This window comes from Colletes gigas, unplaced genomic scaffold (assembly GCF_013123115.1).
Source record: "Colletes gigas isolate AHSC1104 unplaced genomic scaffold, ASM1312311v1 Colletes_gigas_Sc00013, whole genome shotgun sequence".
Lineage (NCBI taxonomy): Eukaryota > Metazoa > Arthropoda > Insecta > Hymenoptera > Colletidae > Colletes > Colletes gigas.
Window position 1 is genome coordinate 2954416 of NW_025106642.1, and position 18523 is coordinate 2972938.

At 31.7% G+C, this 18523-nt stretch overlaps 4 protein-coding genes across 12 annotated transcripts in view; 1 reads left to right on the forward strand and 3 right to left on the reverse strand.

Moving 5' to 3' along the window:
* Positions 1 to 164: 164 nt before the first annotated feature.
* On the reverse strand, positions 165 to 1890 carry LOC122399334 (ribosome biogenesis protein NOP53). The gene is made up of 3 exons (XM_043399951.1): positions 1029 to 1890; positions 438 to 937; positions 165 to 321 (listed from the first exon to the last, which is right to left on the reverse strand). The coding sequence occupies exons 1-3, from the start codon at positions 1770 to 1772 to the stop codon at positions 231 to 233; spliced, it is 1335 nt and encodes a 444-aa protein (XP_043255886.1). The 5' UTR covers positions 1773 to 1890; the 3' UTR covers positions 165 to 230.
* Positions 1891 to 3103: 1213 nt separating this feature from the next.
* LOC122399321 (protein fem-1 homolog B) lies at positions 3104 to 7113 on the reverse strand. The gene is made up of 9 exons (XM_043399931.1): positions 6433 to 7113; positions 5998 to 6344; positions 5428 to 5588; positions 5156 to 5316; positions 4904 to 5047; positions 4348 to 4577; positions 3787 to 3903; positions 3497 to 3603; positions 3104 to 3346 (listed from the first exon to the last, which is right to left on the reverse strand). Exons 1-9 carry the CDS (start codon positions 6979 to 6981, stop codon positions 3195 to 3197), a joined length of 1968 nt encoding a protein of 655 aa, XP_043255866.1. The 5' UTR covers positions 6982 to 7113; the 3' UTR covers positions 3104 to 3194.
* Positions 7114 to 7796: 683 nt separating this feature from the next.
* Positions 7797 to 11269, forward strand: LOC122399317 (anaphase-promoting complex subunit 2). The gene is made up of 8 exons (XM_043399923.1): positions 7797 to 7936; positions 8005 to 8440; positions 8545 to 8783; positions 8859 to 9039; positions 9133 to 9358; positions 9437 to 9621; positions 9696 to 10241; positions 10405 to 11269. Exons 1-8 carry the CDS (start codon positions 7862 to 7864, stop codon positions 10842 to 10844), a joined length of 2328 nt encoding a protein of 775 aa, XP_043255858.1. The 5' UTR covers positions 7797 to 7861; the 3' UTR covers positions 10845 to 11269.
* A 2374-nt stretch (positions 11270 to 13643) lies between these two features.
* The window catches only part of LOC122399342 (protein held out wings), a 45046-nt gene continuing 40166 nt past the window's right edge, over positions 13644 to 18523 (reverse strand). For all 9 annotated transcript variants that reach the window (XM_043399974.1, XM_043399970.1, XM_043399972.1 and 6 more), the window contains exon 8: positions 13644 to 17753. The gene's annotated coding sequence lies outside the window, so the exon portion shown is untranslated. The remainder of the gene's footprint in view (positions 17754 to 18523) is intronic.

An 18523-nucleotide genomic window follows, 5' to 3' on the forward strand; every position in this document is an offset into this window, starting at 1 on the left:
TTATAAATTATATTGCACATTTGAAGTTTTTTATTGTTTTGAACGGGAACTATTTGATTATCTTGTTCCTTTGATATTGAAAGTATATACCCTAAAATACTTTAACATTGCCTAAAACTACTTTCTGACATTTTTGGTACTTAATAATTTTTATAGAAATATGTATTTTCATAAATTATATGTGGATAGGATTGCTATTTATTTATTCCATGTACAACACTTGATGAAAGTTACTCTTTTGTATTTGTTGATTTCAAATTGGCTGCATCAATTTTGTGATCTGGTTTTATAAATCGTTTCACTTTCGCTTTGTCTCGTGTTCTGGAATAGAAATTTGTATTAATTAAATGTACAGTTAGATAATAAGAAAACAAAGCAGAAAAAAACAGTCTAGTTAATAACCCAAAAAGAACAATAAAAACTACTATTATACTTACAATTTAATAGCAGAAGGAGCAACAATATTCCTCTGTTGAAGAGACTTGAATCTGTCTTTCAATAAATTGCCAACTGGATTAGAATTTCGTAAATTTCCAGTTAATTCTTCTGTTAATTTGAAGACAGGTTCTAATGGCTCAAATTTGACTTTACTAAGGGTTTTAGTACCCATTGCTTTCAGTGCTTTTTTTTGCAACCTCTTCACTTTAGCAATCTTTGCTTTTCTTTCTTCAGCAGTCAATTGTTTGTCTAATAATTTTAATTTATAAATATCAGAGATTTTTTTCTTTTCCACTTTCTTTCTGAGCATCTTTAGAGCTAACTTCTTTTGTTCCTTTTGTTTACGCCTCTGTACATGCGTCTTTTTCAGGTTTTGGACTGGTGGATTTACAGATGTCACTTCTAAATCATCATTTTGGATAGAATCTTCAGTTTCTTCAGGCTTGAGACCTTCTGATAATTCTTTCATTAAGTTCTTATGTTTTTCTTCAGGCGAAACCTGAAACAAAATGATTTAATAAATAACATAACATCACATTTAATCTTTAATATGTTTATGATTGTAGATTAAAGTTTATAAAATAAAGTACCTTTTTAAACATCTTTGTGGTAACTCTTTCCAAATGTTTTTCTTCTTTCATTAATTTCATTTCTTCCTCTGCAATTGTTTGCAGTAAGTTTTGATGATCGTCGAACGAAGGATTGTACGATGTTCCTGGATGTGGTGTCTCAATTATTGGTATCGCAGAATGTTTCTTATGCAACGAAGTAGGCAATTTCTTCTTCTTCATCCCAAAATGAGACAGTATATGTTTTACGGTACTCGAAGACAACCAATTGGTGTCAATTTCACTTCCAAATTTTTCTTTCCACACATCTTTGTTAAACTCACCTCTTTTCGGTTTGTTTAATTTTCGTATTTCTGCGATTCTCCTATTTCTCAAACGTACTCTGTCTTTCAACTTTAAAATTCCTTGGGATTTTTGAATAGCTTCTTTCCGTAAAAGGAGAGCATTTTTTCTTTCATTTTTCGTTCTCACACGATTTCTTTTTACTATTGGATCCGGAACTAACGTATGAGGTTTCAAAATATTGAAACATCGTGGTTCTTTCGACCGTAATAATTCACGTCGTGATTTTTTCGAAAGAATCTCAGGTTTTGTAGAAATTTCGAATAAATCGGAATTTTCACGAGTAGAAAAAGAACCGCCTAATCTCTCTTCTAATCGAGAATCCTCCAAGAATTTGTCAACATCACTGATATCCACATGTTTACGCCATGATATCTTCTTCTTTTTAGACACTTTTCGTTTTTTGGTCTTACTATCAACCATTTTCCTTTAATTAGTGATACAATATCACTTACACTACTTTTACGTTTTTGAGAATATAAATTGTACAAAATTTGTAGTGACACATTAGAGGTTATCCCTAGACACGTGCATATAAATACTTAGGCAGCGCTCCGCTGACTTAGTGTCTCGCGAGACGTCACAGGGGAAGGGGAGTCGGTCCGCCCATTTATCTATCTCACTCTCTTGCTCTCAGACAATCCACATGTGTGTGTAACTGCCGCGACGAATAGCGAGCCAGAGATCAATGTATGCATGGGAATACGTGTATCCCTTCTACTTCTCCCCCTCATTTTTTCCGCGAGATTTCAAGTCAGCGGAGCACTGTACTTAGGTAGTGCTTTTGAAAAAAGTTTTACAAATTTAATAAATTAATTTGTTGGCACGAAAAGATGACAATGCGTGTCTTGCCATGCATCGCGGGGGAAAGAGCGCATTTTCTCTTCCCTTGTACAAGGTGTTGAACTGTAGCCTGTTCAACACAATGATGGGTCCTTTGAGATTTTAAGTGTAAAACTAAGGTTTTGGGGGAAATTTGGTATCTTTTTCCCCCAGGATGGGCTTAATTAACATCTTTCCGGTTTCCACAGTCCCCCCATAGTGCTCGAGGCAGGGCATAAAACGATATGCTTAATAAAATATTAAGTAGTTTATCTAACAACTCTTTATTTGAAAAAATCACAGTTATTGTCAGTTCATGACTCATATGTTACGTGAAATATTTAATATACCTGATCATTTTTATAGCTATTTAATATAGCCTTTATATAGCTAAGTTAACTTAACAAAAAAAAAAAAACAGACAATGGTAATTACAATTTTTGTTTTAGTTAAAGTCATTGAATTCACAGATTAATGTATAGGATAATCAATAAAGTTCAATTTTACAATAATAACAATTAAGTATTAGTCGTTTTAACTCTGATTTAAATTGTTAAAATTTGTTTGTACAAAGCAGGTTTTACCTCTAATAATAGTTATCACACGATTATTTTGTTTAATAACTTATTATTTGATTTTAGCCCTCAAATGATATTTAAGATCTTTTTCACCCGAATATATATACATATATATATATGTATTTGGGTTTCATTGCATATGTTACACAAAGAATTGTAACTATGAATTATGTTTTTACCTTTTCAAATAATATAAAGAAATTTCTTTTATATATGATAAAAGATTTCATCCTTAACAAATACAAAGAATTTGCGTTAGACAACCGTATCTGAATAAATATTTCATGATTTTTGTAAATCAAATTTCCTAAAAAATTTACATAAAAAATAAATAACTTGAATTATTTATTATTTCAAAACTTATAGCTTAATCTTATAAATTTTACTTAATTACGAGTGTAATTTATTTATTAAAAATTTATATTGTTCGGTAATAATTTTAACCCTAATTAAGTCCAGGCCCGTGCAGTTCAATAAAACTTTCCAAAGAACGAGGCACTCGTTCGCAATAAGGTAAGTTGTATGTCTTTACGGCTTTCGCAGCCATACATTTCAATGACAATTTTGTCCGAGTCCGCAATATTAATTCTGCCTCACCTATGTGTATAAGGCAACATAAATCAATAACACAAAATGTTCAATGGCGAAACTAGCTTTAGATATTAAATATAAATCATTATTTTAATTATACGTAATTCTTTATTCTGTTAATATTTAGAGCATCTTAAATTCATTTAATCAGCGTACCTGTAGTGGCAGCATAATATGGAGTTTTTCCTCGACTATTTACAGTGTCCATATGTGCTCCAGCGTCTGTAAGTTCCATAATAATGGAATAAAGTGTTGCAAAATCACTGCAAGAATTTTGAAGTGTATTTATATGACTTGTTAAAAAGTATCGCTTATGTTTCTCCTTAAAATATAAAAATTTAACCGATGTGTACATTTCTCGGAACTTAACTACCGCGTTATACGGAGAATACCTGTATTATCAAATTTGAACTGTTTTAGAAAAACAATTTATTAGTTAATTATACCTAACTGATGTTCTGCAACTAACGATCACATGTAATGGCGTATTTCTTTTATTGTCCATAGCATTTACGTCAGCCCCGCAACGCACAAGTAATTTTGCCGTTTCGGCACAAGGAAATCTGTAAAGTAATTATTTTAAAAATCATTAACGGCGAAGCTCTGTCTACCGAAAACCTCCGTCCGTTTTTGAACAGAAACACAATGTAACATTGAATAAGAATTCATTTTTAATTATTTTACAACATAATTTCCCTTATTATTTATAACTTTCTTATTTATAACTATTAATTTATGACCTCCGTGTGTTTTTTGCCAATTAACGAACTTTTTTCCTTGTAGAAGATTGGAAGAAATGAAGAAAAGATCGAGACGCATATTATTTCACACATAAGTCTAATTCTCTCTATCTCCCTCTATTCTCCTGATCGATGTAATTTTAGTAAACTAATAATTGTCTGCTTTTAATTAAGAAAAACAAATAAAAGAAAACTCTGATCATAAAACGAACAGAAGTTTCTGGCAGATCTAATAATTAACTTCAAAAATTTTTTATGTAAACTGACTTGCAGGTGTCATTAATGTGGAAGTCATCAACAGGAGTCTCATAATTCACGGCAAGATGTAGTAATGTCTGTCCATCCCTCAAACTTAATTGTAAGATGCAGAGTTTATGAACTAGTCGATACGCTTTATCTTTATCTTCTTCCGTATATCTACTTTCATTCGCTGTTAGAAGTTTCGTTAATATTGCTAATATATACAGTGTACTTGTAATGTTCGATTCCATCTCCTTCTGCATTTTTTTAATTTTCAGAGAAAGCATCAATTAATGTTTAATTTGTCCAATTAAAATTTAATTGAAAACAAAGATCGAAAGGCTAAAATATTGGGCTGCTCGCAAAGTAATTTGGATTTTTTTCCCGTGAGCGTAGTTAGTTTTATTTTTAACCAACCAACTTCATTCTGAACCATATTGCCATTTATTTTAACAGCTAAGATTGCAAGATTTATTTATGTAAAATTGTTTTCTGCATTGAACCAAAATAATCAATATATTATATACTTTCCGAGAAACCCAATAATTACATCAATATTAATGAAATTTTTGTTTAAACTTACAATATGTTGGTCAATATCTTCTTTAGAAACAGGTTTATTGATTTCAGATTTATTACGACTAAGTTCAGTTACACAAGCTTCCAAAACACTCAAAACTTGAGAAAAATCGAAATCCACCCCGACGTGTATCATTTGTGAAAATATCTAAAACAACATTTAAATAAAAAAAAAAAAAAGTAGACACGAGAAACGTATAATATATCAAAGAATATTCCATAAAAATATTATTTAATGTATATTTCTAAACAATACCTGTGCAAACCTAAGGAGATCCTTTACAACCGATACTTTATTTAACTGTTTTAGATTCAAAGCATGAAGCCACAAATCTATACTTCTGTCAAACCTGGCATAGTCTGCAAATACTGCCCCTCTGAATATTATATGATGTGGTAATTCTGGATTATGCTGCCCTAATGTTAAAATTTAATCAATATATAGATAATGTACGATACAAACACAAAAACTATACTATTTTCTGTACTTATTGTTTGTTTCGCTACTTATAAGAATAGAATAGAAACCTAGAATTCTCTCCCTAATAGCCAATGATTCCATATTAATAGCATTCTGATTGTTCTTAATACTTTTCAGCTTTTCTAATGTCTCACATTCTTTCCAATTATCATACGCCTTCACCGATTCACCTAATTTTTTATGAATAATGTTTTCAGGATCCATAAACCTGTAGCATCCAGAAAATTATCCGGCTAACTCTCCAAATAAAATATTAGTTTTTTTTTTGATGATGCAATATACAACGTAGATCATTTAAATGGTAGTAACTAAACATTTCTGTTGCTTATGAATGTGTGAAAAAATTGTTTAAGATAAAATAAAACCATTAAAGGGGCAAACAATATAATAATACATAATTATACTCGGCAAGTCTTTGTTACAGCTTTGCATAATAGGTATAGAGTGAGCAGTTCTTCTACTCTCAAACAGAATAGGAACGATATGATTCTATTTGAAAAATCATTGCTGTTCACCCCTTTGAACAATTCAACTTTATCTTGAAGTTTTCTTATAGATCCGTAAGCAATGGAAATATAGAAGTGTTCCCATTTAAAAAATTTATTCTGTATACATACCTAAGCTCCATTGCTTTGCAGAAATATTTATATGCTTTTGCCAAAGAATAATTTCCTTTATAGACATTATTAGCATAAGAAGCACCAAGAAGTTCATATGCTTCGATCGTTTCTTCTTTAGATACTCCTGCGCATTGTATTAACCATTCGACAACAATGGCTCTAATACGCTCTGCTGCAACTATTAGCGGTGTCATTTTCCTAACATCCTTTGTCATTTTCGCTCCGTACGATAATAATTCGGATACTATAATAGTATGTCCGCATTCAGCAGCCAAGTGTAATGCTGTAACACCGCAATTTGCCTTTCCATTTGGATCTGCGCCTTTTTCTAAAAGATACGTTACCTGTTTTGATATAAAATACAATAAAAATTGCTGAGATTAATTATATTACTTAAACAATAGAAACAATTGAAATTTTAATTATACTTACTACATCTGAATGGCCTTTGTATGCAGCTATCATTAGACACGTATTATTAAAATGATTTGAAATATTTATATTTGCATTATGTTCTGTTAAATATTTAACTATATCTAACCGTCCATCGAAACAAGCTGCTCTCAAAGGCGTAGAATGACTTTCGGTCAGATGATTGACATCTGCGCCTGCTTTTACTAAAGTTTTTACAACTGGCAAATGTCCTGCGCCAGCTGCACACCAAAGAGCACTTGCCTTTTCGATAACGCATCCGTCAAATTTAACCGTCCCTTCTTGTTCTAAGTCGGGTTTAAATTTATCAAGCAATATTTTAACCACTCTATCATGACCATATCTTGCAGCTATTATTAAAGGTGTACATTGCTGTCCATCTTCTTCCAATACTTTTTTATTAATCACATAATTAACTTGTTCAAATGGTTTATTACTGAGAAGATCATAAAGCACAATAGCCATACCATCTTTGGCAGCATAATAAACGCGTGTTATCAACGATTCTGACATTTCTATTATATCTTCAATCGAATTGACAGTTTCCATTTCGTTAAATGTTATTTGTGTATCACAAATGTCGTATAAAAACACTTTCACCGTGAACTTCTTCTGATGAAATTTGGCAATGTTATTCTAACCACAAATTTTCCATTTTACGCTTCGCATTTCAGACAAAGTTCTAAAAGTTATTTTAAGACCATACGAAAACATATCGATATTCTTGCATAAAAATAACATTTAACCTCATTTACCCTTGTTTTGTGAGTGTTGTTACAATCATTGCTATTTTTGTAGATGGTCGTTATAGTTATTTTCTGTTGTGCTGTCGCGAAAACGTAGCTTTAGGATCACGTGATGACGGCATTTATATGAAAGTGAAATTCGAAAAATAGACAATATGACTACCACAGCCGACTCCAGTATTAGCCACGCTGAACAAGATATAGTAAAAACGCCAGAGTCTAATTTCTCGTTTGATAGAAAAACTACGCAGCATTTGTACATCTCTGTCTATCTAGTGCAAAATTGGATTCTCTTAGCTTTGTTGCATCTTGTCGAGCATGGTTTTTACTAGACTCTAGTAACTAGTGTCGACTGTGACATTATTTACTTGAATGTTTAAACCTTCGGCGGCAGACGCAAGGCATGATTAAATAGATTTTTGTCGTTAAATACATTTAAGATTGATTATGTTACTACAGAACTATCCCCAGTAATCACCATGTTACCAGTATCGTCAGACCGTGCAATGCACGATGTGCATCCCTTCCATCTTCGCACACTAATGCCTGATTGCGTGTACGTGAGCTTGTAGAGGTGTAGAGGTTTCAGAGGGTCGAGAAAGACAGATTGACAAGCGTTTAAAATTTTGTTGCAATTGAATTTTTAGATTTCCTAAAACTTCTTTCAATTGTTACTAGGTAATATGGCTACATCGACCATTAGAAAAACCGAAGTTTTCTCTCGAATACTGTATGCATTTCCCATTTTAAATGAAAAGGTTTGTTTGATGTAAATTAACATTACAAATGTTTTTGGAATCTGATGAAAATTAAATTTTTTTTTCAGCTTCAAAATGATTGCACAGACGAAGAATTCATAAAAATAATCAATGAAATCAAGGCATTAAATTTAACACATTTAGTCGAGGATATGGTTATTTATCATATAGAGGAATACATTCGACAAAGTGTAGCTCCTATGTTTTGGAAAAAATTCATGACTACCGTAAACGGACAACAAGGCTTTGAACATTTTAAATGCGCAGTAGACGGGTTATACACACAAGTAACAGGATTTGTGCCGTTATTAAAGAAATTAGAATATCTTACGCAACACGAACCAGCTCAATATGCGACAGAAGAAAATAATATATTCAGTCAATTTAAACTGATCGTACGATCTACATTATTAAGTCAATTGCCGCTCCATTATGAGCATGTACTAAAGCAGTTTTACAAAATTGCATTCAATGTATTTTGTTGCACAGATAATGCTACACATGGTAATTGATATTCAGATTTGATTCTTGTATTGAATTCTTTTGTGCATTGCCTTATTATTCTAATACATAAAAAATGCTACAGAGATATAATATCTGTTCTCTAGGAAATACTGTCAGCGATTCTCTTCAATGTGTAGGCTGCTTACAGAAAATAGAAAAATGTTGTTGCCAAATGATAGTAATTATGTTCCATGAAACGAATAGAAAATTGATCGAATTGGAACTATTAGAAAGACTAGTGGGTAATGTTCTCACATCACTGATTCATATACATATAAAAAATCATGTAAATCAGTCATGTGATAAAACATTTGATGTATCACAGTTAGAATCATTGGAAAATGTAAGATTTTATTATACATATTGTACTGTATGAATTGTGTTTATATTGTAAATTGTATTTAATTTGTTTTTACAGTGGCTTGAAACAGTTGTTATGAGTTGGTTAATAAGAGTATATTCTGGTGGTTTTTCAAAGACTGTATCTTTAAGCGATCAAACTCGTAATACTATAGATAACTTTAAGCAAAAATTATCTTACTTTTTATATGAAACATACACAAGATTTAGGATTGAACAACTCTTTGATATTATAATAGGTATTCTTTTATCTATCAAACACACAATTTACATGATTTCATAATATTTATATTCATAGCTGTACAATGTGTAATAGTTCTTCTTATGTTTAGAGTATCCTGATTCTCAACCAGCAATAGATGATTTACGTGTCTGTTTGCATCGAACTGACTTGCGAAAAGTTTTGGTAGAAAGTCTACAGGAAGCCTTAAAGACAAGATTGTTGCATCCAGGCGTGAATACACCTGATATATTAACTGCTTACATTGCAGCTATAAAGGCATTAAGACAGTTGGATTCTACGGGAGTTCTTCTTGAAACAATAACAGAACCTATCAAGTAATTACTATTATTATTGTAATAATAATTTTCATTATATTTTTTTTACAATTTGTTTGTGAATTTCGTTTTATTTAGAGTTTATTTGAGGACTAGAGAAGATACAGTACGTTGTGTCGTGAGTGATCTATTGGATGATTCGCCAAGTGATCTAGCAGATGAATTAGTTAAAGGCGAATCTTTACAATTAGATGATTCTTCTGGCGACGAGGAGAATGAAAATTGGGATAGATGGATGCCTGATCCTGTTGATGCTGATCCTGGTATATTGAAATATCATATAAATAACATATTATAGATTTCATGTTATAAATCTTAATGTGTTTCTTTTTTTCAGCAAAATCGGCACAACGTAGAATGTCAGATATAATCTCAATGTTAGTAAATATATATGGAAGTCAGGATTTATTTGTAAACGAATATCGCACGCTACTAGCAGATAGATTACTGTCTCAATTAAATTATCATACAGAGCGAGAAATTCGATATTTGGAACTATTGAAAAGACGTTTTGGAGAAAATCAGCTTCATTATTGTGAAGTTATGTTGAAAGATATATATGATTCTAAGAGAATAGATGGACACATACAATCTAATACTAGTTGTGCTTTAGAGAAAGAGCAGTTCCGTATATCCGCTTTAATATTATCAGCACAGTTTTGGCCGCCGTTCAAAGAGAATTGGAAATTGGAATTACCTAAATTCGTGCAAAATCAGTTACACAAATATGTAAAAGCGTTTGAAACTTTGAAAGGAAATAGGACACTTTGTTGGAAACCTCATCTTGGGAACGTTACATTAGAGATTGAATTGAAGGACAGGACATTAGATATAAATGTGACACCAATACATGCTACAATAATCTTACATTTTCAGGATAAAAGTAAGAAATTTTATAACTGGTATCAGTTTCTTTAATTACAATTCAATAATAGTAAGATATAATTATTTTAATAGTACACAGTATACAAGAATTTTTCTTAATTTTTGTTAGTAAATGTACCTGCAATTCCAATCTTAATTTAGTTTTTAAATGATTTTTGCAGAAGAGTGGACTTTGGAGGAACTTGCAGAAGTAATGCATGTTCCTGCAACTGTGCTTCGAAGAAAAATAACCTTCTGGGTTATGCAAGGTCTTTTAAAAGAAAATTCCAATGATATTTTTACGTTACAAGAAGAAAGCACAACAAAAAATAGATCTCTGTCAGATATTGTAGAAGAGGAAGAAATTGAAAGTGCAATGGCATCAGCAAGCGATCAAAGGGAAGAGGAATTACAAGTGTTCTGGTCCTATATTGTTGGAATGTTGACTAATCTAGATTCGATGCCTCTGGAAAGAATCCATCAAATGCTAAAAATGTTTGCATCGCAAGGTTCAGGAGCAATGGAATGTGGTTTACCTGAATTGAGACAATTTCTTGATAGAAAAGTTAGAGAACATCAGCTACTATTTTCAGGTGGTTTATACCGTTTACCAAAATCATAAAGTTTTAATATATTTTCTATTGTTTATTCTACTGTAAAGTATCATGTTATATCTTTCCTATTTTTTACTGCCAATTTTCTATTTTTTCTTCCTTTGTAATCTGTCAATGCTTAAAATATTTTTAATCATTAAAACGAGGATTGTATTATACAGAGTATCCAAGATTTTAACAGCCAAATTTTGTCAGCATATTCTTTGGTCTAAACAAGAAAAAAAAATGTTGTGTAAACATATATTGCTTAGAGCTTTATTCAAAAGTTGATACAAGTATGAAATAGCAATACTGCGATACAGTGTGAGAATATACCATTATTTACACTTATTCTATCTTCATTTAAGCAAGTAAACATTTACACTATCTGAAATTATAAAAACTTACAATATTTCTATAAATTTTTCAAAATTTATTAACATTGCATCTCATACTCATAACTGAAGCATTCTAAAATCCAACAATTTACCAATAGTATTAATGAAAATATAACTTAGATAGAGATTGTCTGAATGTAAACATTTACATGTATGATACATTATAGGTAATGATTTAAGTGAAATTGATGGTAAATGCAAGTACCTAAAACCAACGAACGTTGGTATGTTAATATTATTTATGTTTTGTAACATAGAGTGTAAATATATATATATATACAATATATTTGGTTAACTTGTCTAATAACTCTCCCACTACCGATTTGAATGGCGTTAAAATACGTTGTTAGGGGCGTCATTTTAAGCAACTTTTACATTGCATGTTGTAATAAGTCGATCTTAGTTTGTGAGATATTAATGAAATACTTTTAATTTGTCACTATATGGATATACGTACAAAATTTTAATGGGAGATTTTAGAGGCCAAAATAAGACGAAAATCAAGAATACCAATTTGTTGATCGAGGCTTCGTTAAAAAGTTATTAACGTTTAAAGTTCCGCCTGTAATCGTGCGCACGATAGTGGTTCTCAATCAGCATGAGAAACTCTACTTACTGACGTATCGACAGCCTTACAGTTTCGTGAGTGAGAACCACTATCACGCGTACGCAGCTGTTTGCAGCAGATTACCGTTCTACACACGGAATTTTAAACGCTAATAACTTTTTAACGAAGTCTCAATCAACAAATTGGTAGTCTTGATTTTCGTCTTATTTTTGCCTCTAGATTTTCCCAGAGGCGATCGAACGCCTCACATATCGAAAGAAAACAAACGCTCGAGACGCAGTGCTCGAAAGAAATGAAACGAAGGTGAAATTTAGCTAGGATCTTCTCCCCCTCCTCTCCCTCCAAATTTCATCTCGATCGACAACCATTAGACTTAGATTTGGAATGAATACAATTCGAAAAAGATTTAACTGGGTCTTTTGAATTCCAAAAGTCACTATTCGATGTGAATTTTGGTCTAGCCAAATTATTGGGTCTTGTTTCTTTCAAAATGAGGAAGGAGTTGCACCACAGACAAGGTATAGCGTAAATTTGTTCGATATAGGTGTGATATTTGTTTTGAGTACCTTTTACTTGACATTTCGTAAAACTTGCTCGGGTTTCTTTAGCTCTTGGACGTTGATTTTTCGTGGAACAATTCACTTTGCCCTGGAGGTGGAAGTGGTTGTTGAAAGTAATTGTTACAACTTGATGACTGGTAGGAAGCCATGGTGGATCTACCGGTAGGTAAGTTGTGGATGAGATAGGGCTCACCTCAACTTGAGAGTAAGATGCACTTTGTATCAAATAGTTTCACGATTTGAGTACACTTCCAATAAAGATATACAAGAAAACACTTTGAGGTTAGGTTAAGTGTGCCTATCGTGCATTACACAAATGTTACCTCGCGGGGAGAAATGTGGTAACACCTTTCGCACTCGCCAACAGAAGGATACATTCAACTTTTATCTGTCACACAAATTCTCGACCAACCGTTTATTCACTACTCGACCGACCATTAAATGCCACGGTGTTTAAAGCAGGACCTGCTACGGCTGCCTTCGGTTACAAACTGATGATGAGTCCTACTTAACAGGCACAGGGCGCAGCCGCCCCGCGCAGGACGAAAACGCTCTCCCCTCTCTTCTTTCCGTTCTCCGTTCCTCACTTCCCCCACGCCCCTTGCTAACGAAGGGTCGCGGGTCAAGTTCTCGATTACCTGCCCCCATTCATCAATTTCTCGGTAATTTTGAAATATGTAGATGATTAAAGTTTCGAACACCTTTTTCTTTTGACAAAATTTCTGTTTTTCTTTGGCTTTAATTTCCAAGATGTTAACAAAATTCTTTTCATGCTAGGTACATTGAATTCTGTCTATACATACGTGTTCGTGGCAGTGAACGCATTACCACATGCCTGTAATTTCACATACATTATCACTACGTTACGACGGTCTGTATCTTTTACTTTTGTACAACTGGTAAATAACTAGTAAATATTTGAACGGGTAAACTTAATGATCAAGCCCAAGTTGATGATGACGAGAGAAAAACTAGCCCAATCCTAAGCCATTTTACAAAGACTAAAGTACTATACTAACTACCTTGTTAAAATCCTGTAATTAGTATTATTAAGTGTATTAGTACAATAGTTAAACTATTAAGTAAAATAGGTTCTGGGGCATTCTTAATATAATTATATCATAAAATAAAATTTATGCAGATGAAATAAAAGTTACCTGTCTTTCGATAATAAAAAAATATAGAAGCGTTTGTTGAATATACAATTAAGTTACACACATTATTAAATATACACAAATGAGTATGACAAAAAGTTTTTATTATTACATCTACATATGGCAAATTTAAAGAATCAACAAAACATTCGTTTTATATCTAATGTTATATTCACTGATAAATAAATCAATCTAACATATAACCATTCTCATCCATGTAGACATATTTCGTATGTAATATAGTAACTAATATTATAAGTAGTGATTTTGCAACAGAAACAGGTAAAAATAGTTTTTACATTAATCAAATTGCTCGTTGATTTATAACGACACAATTTGTAGTACTATTTCGTTAATAGACCTTTGTACCCTACACTTTTCACAAATGAATATTTTTTTTATAAGAACTTATCTCAATTTATAAGATTGAAAATGTTCGATAAACGGTTGAAATTTATTACTTTACAAGTAAATTGCACCATAATATTACATAACAAAATTTTCCGATTACAGTATAGTAAAACATAGAATAACATCTCTTTGTTAAGAAAAATGGAGATTCTTTTTAGTCACATAACAAATTAATATATTTAAAAGAAACTTAAATAATTGCAATACCTAATTAGTACATTTCAATATTTTGATTTCATTACCTTTCATTTCGTTTTATTGTCAATATCAAATTTACGAGTACTGTAAATCCACAGTAATTCATGCAATATTTATTGCCTTTATATATTTCTTTAAAATTACATATTCATTGAATTTCTTCTAATATAGCTTACAATTAAATTTTATATCTAACAAATCATATCTTTATATTACGTTACGTTTCAATGTATTTTAATATTGCGATCTATTAGTATTAAACTGTCTCGATCGAATTTTACTGTTTCACTTAAGATTAAACAGTCGCGATAAAAAATATTTTTACGAATTGTTCTCATTTTACGAGTTGAACTAGACTTAGCACTAATTTTACTTTCCAAGTACAAAACATCAAGACGAAAAGAAATTTTGATTTTATATTGCACCTATTACAAGTAAACGTGTTATATTCTTAATTATACAAAATACATTATATTATTTAAATTTCTTATCTCATTTTTTACCCACTTCTCCTCTTTGTTCCGTTGTTCTGTTAACAATATAAGTACTATATAATTAATTTTACACATCGCAGACAAATGTTCGTTTTACGAGTCTGCGATTGGCAACATTAAATATGAAAATTTGTTTTGATTGCGCGGTATGATCTTAAGGTCTCCCCTATAATATTGGCTCTGCGGTAGGTGTGATACAACAGAGAAATGAGATTCTTTAGTTAAAAATAAATTAAGTTGAAGATTAAATCGATTAAAATATAATAACGTTGTTAGTTACATAGAAACCTAGTTGAGTACGTAATAAGATAAGTATAGTTCCGTCAAGTGTGAGTGAGTTTTAGAGGGTTGAAATTGTGGACAGATACACTAATTAGATTTGGGACGACAGAGTCGAGTAAATTTTATTTTCAAATAACGAATAAACATTTGATTTATTGAATAACATTTTAAAATAAATCTGTTAACCAATTCTAATTTACGAATGCATGAAAAGATGAAAACGTAAATAAAAATTAGTTCGCGAATAAATCTGAAATGTTCTATTCGCTGTTCGAAAATAAAAATTTGTCTAATTCCGTGGGATTGGACAACTGATGTTTTCACGAGCCAGAACGTCCGTCGAGTCGCATCTACTTCACTCTTGCTTGGCTGAATTATACCTTCGCGATTTATGACTACGACACAATTTTCTACAAACACATATTCCATTAAAACAGGCATCATTAATGATCAATACACACATATGTATGAGCATCTGGCTTATTTCGATTAATATGGAATAAGCATACTTCTGCCACCTACTCACATGTATATAGAAACCAGAAATTAAACGTAACATTTTTATACTTATTACTAATAACTATACATTAACAATAAGTCAAAGAAATTCGAAGAAAAAAAAAATAAAAAAATACAGTTCCCTGAATATAATAAGGAATTCCTTACTTCAGCAAATATAAATAGTCAATGGTACAGAGAAAATATTAAACATTTGATTAGATCGATAGAGTAAGGCTTTGCGGACACTGAGTATATAAAATGTATAAAATTTATAACGGATAGTTAGTAGATAACAAAATAATAATTAAAAAAAAAAAAAAACTGTAAGACTATCTGTGAGAATATATAATATGAGTTGTTCTAATTCGATCTAAAAGTGATATATTAAGTGCATTAAGAAATTCGATATACTGTACACGGTTGGAAGGAGCGATAACATCGAGCTCCATCCAATACAAACTTTTACGCGTGTGTAACCACCACCATTCGGCCCTTAGGCATACGAGTATTAGGTTGTAAACTAAATTTCAGCACCATGACACATAACGCTGTCCTTTGATGATGCCTCTCACCATGGATTTCGTTCGTTTTTAAATATGTTACAAAGGACGGTATTTTCAACAACCTTTTTTTTGGTTTTCGTTCCTGAGATATTTGCAAATGGCGGTGGAAATGGATGCAGAAACATAGAATTTTAGTTTCAGGAATTAAATAATTTTCAAGATATTAATAAACGTAGCGGTCATCACTGCGAAACATTGTCCAGTGATGCAACAGCTACCAGTAATAGTTATTTGCAAATATCTAAAAAAAGTCGATCGCCTTTCAAAGGAAAAAATTAGAGTATCTTGCGGGGGGGTAGTTTGATGTGCTATATACGCATGATGTTTGGGAAATGGAGCTTTCACGAGTGGAAATTCGGTAATTGTTATACTACGACTCTTCGAAAGGTGTAAAGGCTGAAAAATCGTTATGAATATTAACGATATTTATGGATTTAATCGTCATTAGCAGGTGTGTGGCGTTTGAATGCTATTCGAGATTCAGGTGTGAAAATTTGACGATCGATAATCATTAATAACGTGATCTGTCGATCGGAGGACTGATATCCTTGATGTTATTGAAGAAGATTCGATTCTGATTACACATGTTTTGACTGAGCAAGATAATAACATATCGAAACAACCTGTATGCAATTTGGACTTTTTTTATCGACTGATTTCTATCCATTTCGAAGTCTAAAGCCCTTCTCGGAATTATTTGTGATCCAAGGACCGAGAGCTAGGTATCCATTTCTTCGAGAAATTCGAATTGGACGGAGAATAAATCGATCAAGATGTTTTTAAGCCCATTTTGTCTTCTCCTTTTACTTCATCACCGATGAAACAGTGTTGAAATTTAGTTTACCATGTAATATATCCGAGTTTAATAATGATGACCGAATATGTGTGTATGCAGAGGTGTGACTAATCCACTAAAGGCCAATTCTTTCGTTCGTCTTTTCGGTTCTGCAATGAAAATTCTGATTTTGAATAATTTAAACATTAACTTTAAATGATAATAAAAACTATTCAAAGTCATTTTACTTTTCACTCGAGAATTTCTCATTTTCTGATTATATCACACCATATGAAACATTCTGTATAGAAACGTGACCCTGGAAAAAAAGCCAAAAAATCTTTTATTTTAACAATAAATAAGTTAATATTCTAATGTTAAAACATGAACTGTTCCTTCGTTACGACGGGAACATCGCACGAACGGTTTTGGTAAGAAATCAATGATCTTTTTCGACACGGCATAATAAAAAATAAGAACTGAATAGATTCTGTACTTATAAAGAAACAGTCTTACATTCGAGAGGAAAGTTAATAATAAATTATATTGACATTTTGTTAATTCTACAGCTGAGAGAGGATAATTTTAATATAGTTCGTTTCGAAAATACGAGATCCTTTAAAATCATCATTCGTTTACATTAAAAAATCCAAAAGCATTTTAAACTCTTACCCATGATCTTGCACGCGGATAAATCTGACTTGATTTGAAAAAAAAAAAAAAAAAAAAGATTTTCTTTTTCGCATGTAACGACGTGTGATACCACGTTCAGTCAGACGATTATCCGTCGAATGTACGAAACGCCGTCAGAATTTGCTACGAGTGCTAATGAAACGAATATTAATAATTTAATCGAGAATTACAAAACTTTTAAAACACGGAGAGGATACAGGATGGATAAACTTGACAAACAGGGCTGGTGATGCGAACGACGAAGGTGGTCATCTGGTTGGTGAATCGATCGAACGCGGATGTTGTTCCAGAGTCCAGGTGTTAGCACGGGGCGAGTGGATTCCATTGTTAGCACTCCAAGCCTATAGGCCATGGGCAACCAATGTTAAATAGAAAGAAAAGAAAAACAGTTTGTTAGTAATTTAATTATGATTGATTCATGTTAACATTAAGTCTCTGAACAGTTCAATAGTTGAAAGAAATGTAGTTAGTGGGAAGCAAATGCCTTGGCTTAACAATCAAATTACCTTTAACTACACGAAACATTATTTATTCTGCAATTATTGTCCGCCACAGCGTTTCTCAACAACTATTATTTTAAAAAAATTTAAAAAAAAAATCTTTTTTTAAGCGAATTTATAAAATTTGTTAGAGTTTTAAATTCTAATACAGTTTTTTAGAGGACTTCGAAGATAGGAAAGTTTGAGAACCGCTGAGTTTGCTAATCTTTGCGTTTGAGGACTAAAATCAGAACAACTACGATAAATAGTAAACAAGCAACTGCTTCACACTCTTGATGGTCAATATTAGTGTTTAAGCATTTAATTCATATACAACATTATGTAACAAAACATTATCAGAGAATTGCATTTCACCAAAATGAAATTTATACTTCGTTATTTGTCGGCTATCGCTTATAGTCATTAACCCTCTAACGGCTGAAGAATTTATCAATTTTACAACTTGAATTGAAATTTTACAATCCCCATAAATTATTTAGCAATTACTAACTTTTTGTACAATGATCGACAATTACATTACGTTTGAAAGATTTAAAAAAAAACAAAAAAACATCAAATTAACATTTATAAAGTATTGTACTTTAAAGTTTGATAGTTTTCGTATGGTACAG